The 6,000-nt window shown below is 40.5% G+C and overlaps 1 protein-coding gene across 1 annotated transcript in view; it reads right to left on the reverse strand.

The window, feature by feature from the left end:
* The window catches only part of SLC17A8 (solute carrier family 17 member 8), a 28,954-nt gene extending 23,979 nt beyond the window's left edge, over nucleotides 1-4,975 (reverse strand). Inside the window, exon 1 of the mRNA XM_005024537.6 lies at nucleotides 4,400-4,975. Coding sequence (XP_005024594.5) covers nucleotides 4,400-4,542 — 143 coding nt within the window. The 5' untranslated portion in view covers nucleotides 4,543-4,975. The remainder of the gene's footprint in view (nucleotides 1-4,399) is intronic.
* Nucleotides 4,976-6,000: the final 1,025 nt, after the last annotated feature.

Below are 6,000 nucleotides of genomic sequence, written 5' to 3' on the forward strand. Positions count from 1 at the left end.
GCATTGTTAGTGAAATGAGAGTACAGAGAGTAATGTAGTCAGGCACTTAAAAAAACAAGACACCATATATTCCTTGCTCAGTGTGCTCATATCAGTAGGTGTACACTGAATAAAAGTTCAAAAATAAAAGCCTCAGGAAGTGAAAAGACAATTGAATAATTATTTTTAGAGCTGTTGTTATCTCAAAAGAATTATTAACAAACAAAATAAGTTTACTATCTTACTCTAGCATAATCTAAGTTACTGAATTAATTAAATCAAAGCACAATTCCTCAATTTTTCATACCTTTACCACACCATTTATATGAGAGAAATTAAACGTTAATTTCTGCATTATTTTGGGCAGCTGGCAAAGATTAGACACATCATGTGAAGCCAAAACATCTGTTCCTATCTGGACATTTTCAGCTGGCTGTCACTTCACATAGGCATGAAAACATCCTTCTTCTCCAAATTCACTGTTAGAAGTGATGAGCCAGGAGGACTAGCACTATGGTCCAACATTGTTTCTGCAGTGAAATTAATTGTTTTGCTATTGTATTCAACTACTCATTAATAAAAGCAGGTTGAGGACTAACTCGTGACCCCAAATATTCACAGAATATTTTGTACCCTCAAAGCTTAACATTAACCCCTCTGTGGAAGATTTCTCTCAGAGAAAATGATTTTGCAATAGCAATCCAAAAATAGAGATGGGGTGAAACATTAGCGGTACAAGCAATCATGGAGCCAGTGTTTAACCTTGCTTTTTGGTCCTATTTTATTAAACACTGTAGATACATAATGAAGGTATGTCAAATCCACAAAAAGATTGATACATATATTTTGGTAGTGTCACTGAAGTTTTCACTTGTTATACACCAATAATTTAGAAGAAAGCTGCTTTAATTATCTGACTAACACTGGAGAGTATTTTGCTGCATGGGAATATGTTTAGTCTTGACATCACTCTGCTCTTTTCATCAAACATCCAACACTCAATAAGTAAGAAAAGCTTGACTATTTGAAGATACCAGCATCCATGTCCCATGCCCAAATTTCATAACTACTGTATTTGAAATTTCTCCAGCTGACATTCTTTTCTTTTCTATTTGAATGGCTTTACTCTGGCATATACGGAGTTTTGGAAGTATGAAATAAATTTTTAAAATTCAAATCAGTAATAATAATAATAACAGAACACATACACATCTACCAGTTTGTATTTATTCAGTTTAGCATAGCAATTAGTCATTTCTTCAAACTGTGTAAGTGTAATAGAACTACAACATTCCATTTCATTTGATTAAAACAACACACATTCTATAAAAACAGGCAAATTTTAATAATGTTAATACCTGCCAATGTGTTAGAATGCATTCCCAAATGACTTTTACCAGATAGTACAGGCTTTTACGGGCAGCAGCATCTGTAGGTGTTCAAACCTCACACCTACATAACCAACAACAGTCACCACATGCAACAATTATTGATGATCCTGATGTAGAAGCCTATTCACTGACTATTGAAAAAATATTATTTATCCAAAAGCAAATACAATCTTCTGAGATTTCATCTGCTCTGTGGGGATTGCCCAGGTGATAATTTTCTATAGCAAATCCAGTTGTATTCATACAATATCCCAGGGCAGATTGGCAAACACTCTTAAGTCGCTTGGTGCATGGGACCTGTGAAGCTGACTTCTGTGTTATATTTGCATGAAACTCATGGCATGTTTCAAGCATTTACACATGATGGGACTACTGCATCTCTCAGGCATTGCAATCTCACTCTTCAGGGCACAATCCCGGTGCCTTCCCAGCACAGCCTCAATGCAATGGATGCATGCCCCACAGGTGCTGCGGCACTGCACATGCATAGTGTGCCCTTGTGTTAACACCTTTGTACAAGGGGCCTCACAAAACGGACTCAGGGCACCCCACACTGTATTCATGGTGTTGCTTGTTCTGTGGTGCATTACACTTTCTGTACTTCTGTGCAAAGGAAAACGTTGAGAAGACCAAGACTATGATACAGAGCAGGCAGAGGAGCCCTGTCCGACTCAAGGGTAATTCATCCAGCTTCAGGTTGCAGTTTTAGCAGGTTGGGCAGTTTAATTCATTAAAGAAGGTCTGCAGGAGTCAGAGCTATACCTAGTAGAACCCAGACTACGTACAGCTGTGCTGTGGGCATAGCCCATATTACTTTTCTTATTAACAATGATATTATTGGGAAGTAAACACACTTAGTCACTCCCAACTTCATTGGTAAGCCCCCAGTTGCTGCTGGCTGGTTAAGGACTCCTGTAATCCTCAGGAGAGGCAGAAACTAAGATTTTACTTGAATTCATTATTTTTTCTTTGCATACACTAAGTACAAACAAGGCCCAAAGTGTTCCTACCTGTCAAGAAGAGCTGCAGGAAAAAGAGGTTTCCTTTCTGGGAAACTTATTCAGGTTTGCAGAGCCCCAGCTCTGACTGACATTATTCACCCAAGCCTTGATTCATCCAAATTGTGGGTTTTTTTTGTTTGTTTGGTTGGTTGGTTTGTTTTCTACCCCACTGTATTTAACTAATTAAGAACAAGCCCTATGTTGCATAAAATATAATTTTGTATGTTTCTATTTATTTTCTGAAACATCTGGTGTATTTGTTGCAGCTGGTGTATTTATTATCTGGTGGTACTCTAGCAACAAATGGATCTTCTTCTGAGATCTTGCAAATGAAACTGCTGGCAACAGCCCAGAGAAAGGTTGCCTCTCAGGTCTCTCCATCTCTGCCCCCTTTGCCTCCTCACCAGGTGCCAGCTACCCTGAGGTAACCTGTGGGGAGACTCGTGTTTTGCAGCACCCACAAAATAGTACACCTAGGAAAGGCACTGACATTCAGATATTTAAAACAGAAAATAATGAAGTCCAGCAAACTTTCTTGTATCTCAGCTCAGATTTGTTCTGTTTTGATTCAACAGCAACATTGATGAAGTTGGGTACCAGTACTATCATCTACATAGGAGCCAGCATGATATCCTTGATACCCAGCTGCAAGAAAAAAGTAACCCAGATAATCCAAAGCATGCATGCCATATCCACATAGCAAACCCTTTGTACTGCCACATTATATAATCACTAAATAGAAAGCCTGTATGCATTTGTTCAAATTGACCAACAGAGCCCACAGCAATGAGAATTTATGATTGAATAAATGACTTAGTTTGCTGTTTTGAAAGAAAAACATTCCTTGAATCACCATAGAATATCTTAAAAGTCAAAAAAAGCAAAATGTCAGACTTCATCTATAATATTGTAAATGAAGAAAAGTTAAGTTGAAGCTCTGTGGAACACAGATACTTTGTTCACATGGCGTAGGAACAGTGTAACTGGCAAGGTAATGGTGCATAATAATAACTTCCATAAAAGTGTACATTCTTGTTTACTTGCACATGCATGCTGTAATGCAATACATGCAAATTATTGTATATTTTCTTGTGATCAAATGCATGTTCAGATGTGCCAGGAGCTGCATCTTGACTCAAAATAACATTCCCAAAAGAAAATAACAGGATACATATAAAAGCAAATGCAATTCAAACACTAAAAAGATGTATAATTAAAATACTGTCCTGCTCCTTCCAAAGTTTTAAAACACTTCACATGAAACATGCAAGAAATGGCACTGAACTCTCCAGCTGTCAGCTATCCATTACGCAAGTAAATGTTGTCAGTGGCCATTACTAATTGAAACAATCTTCCATTTAAATGAACAATCTCCATCCCTTTATGAAACTTGGTATTTGTTGCATCTTACTTTCATTCATCAAAAAATATATATTTGTTTGTTTTTTCATAAAGTGTCAGATTAAGATAAAAATCTTTAATCTTTTTGCAAACAACTGCTTCTTTTTCTTTCTAATGTGTTAGTCTCAATAAATACACACATATACAGATCTGCTTCGTATAATTTCTCTTACTGATTCAGAACAAGATCTTCTAAAATGTCCTTGTAATTTAGGGACGTTACTCTCATTTCAAGAGTGGCATAATTTTGGAATGTTAATTCCCATTAAATCATTAGCTTTTTCATGCAAGCTAAAAAAGAACAATTCACATTTAATTATTTAAAACTTTTTTTTTTGTTGTTAAATTAAAACACTTTTTCATGTTTCTTGTAATATTAAAACAATATTTTATAACTTATTTTCACGTCTTCTTTGCTTTAATATAAATATTCTATCATCTATAGCCACATGCTGGTGTAACACTGCTGCTTTTAATCTTCTGTCTTGCAGCAAGGTATCTCTCACTATCTGGACTCAGAGATTAATTTTGCAACCCTGTTTTATATTTAGATATTTTTCTATATTTCATTTATCTTTAATAAATGTAACCAGGGGATCCCTCTGGGAGTTTTCTATAGGATTTTACCTTCGCAGATTTCCCAGCGAGTCACTAATGGTGTTCTTCACCTCTTCCTTTCCTGGGTTAAAAAATCTTTCCTTCAGTGAACTGAACCCTTTGAAAGGCATTTTGTCTTCCTTCTTCAGTAAATCCCTTATATTAACAAGCATTCGCTTCTGCTGTCATATTTCCTGATGCCAGACTCAGGAGTCTGTGCCGGTCCCCTTCGTGACCTCTGCAGATACCAACCAGTTGCTCAAGAAAGGAGCATGGAAAAGAAAAAAAAAAAGAAAAGAAAAAAAGAACACAGATCTTCCCAAGCCAGCAAGTCAGTCGGGAAGAGCCCTGGTGTGAAACCCCTGGGACGTGCTCAGAGACTCAGCAGCACACTTGCAGCAGCTTTGCCGTGCATCCGTGCAGGGTCGGGCACCTGTACGCAGGCAGCTGGTCCAGCGGCTGCGGCGGGCGAGCAGGAGGCACTGCTGAGGGCTGCTGTCCCTGCTGTCCCTGGGCAGGATGCTGCTGCTGCTGCTGCACCACGGGCGGACCTCACACCGCCTTGCCAGGACTCATCCTCTGTGCCTGCCTCCCTCCCTCCCCTCCTCTTTCACACTGAGAAGTGTGCAAGGTGGTGCTATAGTAACGGACACAATACCTGTCCTCAGGCCACGCCACTTCATTAGCAGGACCTCACCTACGGCAAGGGCAAGAAGTTTATTAAACATTTACGAGTCCTTTCGGCAGGAAGGGGAACGCAGGCTGCAGCTCCTGCTCACTATTTGCCCCCATCTGGATGGGCTCCCTGCTCGTGTGGGCCCACCACTCCCTTCCCAGCCCGAGCATTTATATCTGGTGCTGCTGGGCCCATGGGCAGACAGATGCAGAGGTGCATTAAGGGTGATGCTGTTTGAACAAGCAGTGGAAGTGGCTGTAAGTGAAATGCACTTTGTTTTCAAAACACAAAGTGGCTGAAAGAGGCAAACCATTCTAACTCGACACGAATTTGTGATGACAGCACACCTTTCCTGCTGTGTAGAAGCATTTAATGGAAACTCCTGTGGAAATGCAGCCTCATCAAGCCTGCGTGTTGTCTGGAGTCAAATGAATCAAGACCTCACTTATCGGGTTAGGTTCTGGAAGCAAAAAAAAGAAAAGAGATATCTCCCATTTCAGATTAGCTTTGGGCTCCTGTCAGCAATTCCAGCTTCCCTGGCTGAAGAGGAAGGGAAAAACTGTCCTGGCTGTCAGAAAAATGAAGTGCTTTATGTTCTCCACCTTCCGCCAAGGAGAGTTAAATTTGGAGCCTGCCAGGCCACTTGTGGGGAGGGAAGAGGTGGGACAGCAGCCCCTGCTCCCAAGGAGCTTCACTCCTGCTCTGCCACTGGCCTAGGCTCTCCTCCCTCCCCGTGCAGTCTGGGGAGAGAGAAGGAACAGGAAAAAGGGAAACAAGCTCCACCAGAAAACAACCTGGGTCTCAGCTGTTTTCAGCTGCCTTGGGGCAATTCCAGGCTCTGAGTCTGTGTGTCTTAACTGTGTCAGTAGGACTGAGAGGGATGTGCATCTGGGCCAAAGCTGGGTGAGGACTGTCCTCCCCTGCACTTGTCCCCTGGCACCCAGCATGGGCCACC

This window comes from Anas platyrhynchos, chromosome 1 (genome assembly GCF_047663525.1).
Source record: "Anas platyrhynchos isolate ZD024472 breed Pekin duck chromosome 1, IASCAAS_PekinDuck_T2T, whole genome shotgun sequence".
Taxonomy (NCBI): Eukaryota; Metazoa; Chordata; class Aves; order Anseriformes; family Anatidae; genus Anas; species Anas platyrhynchos.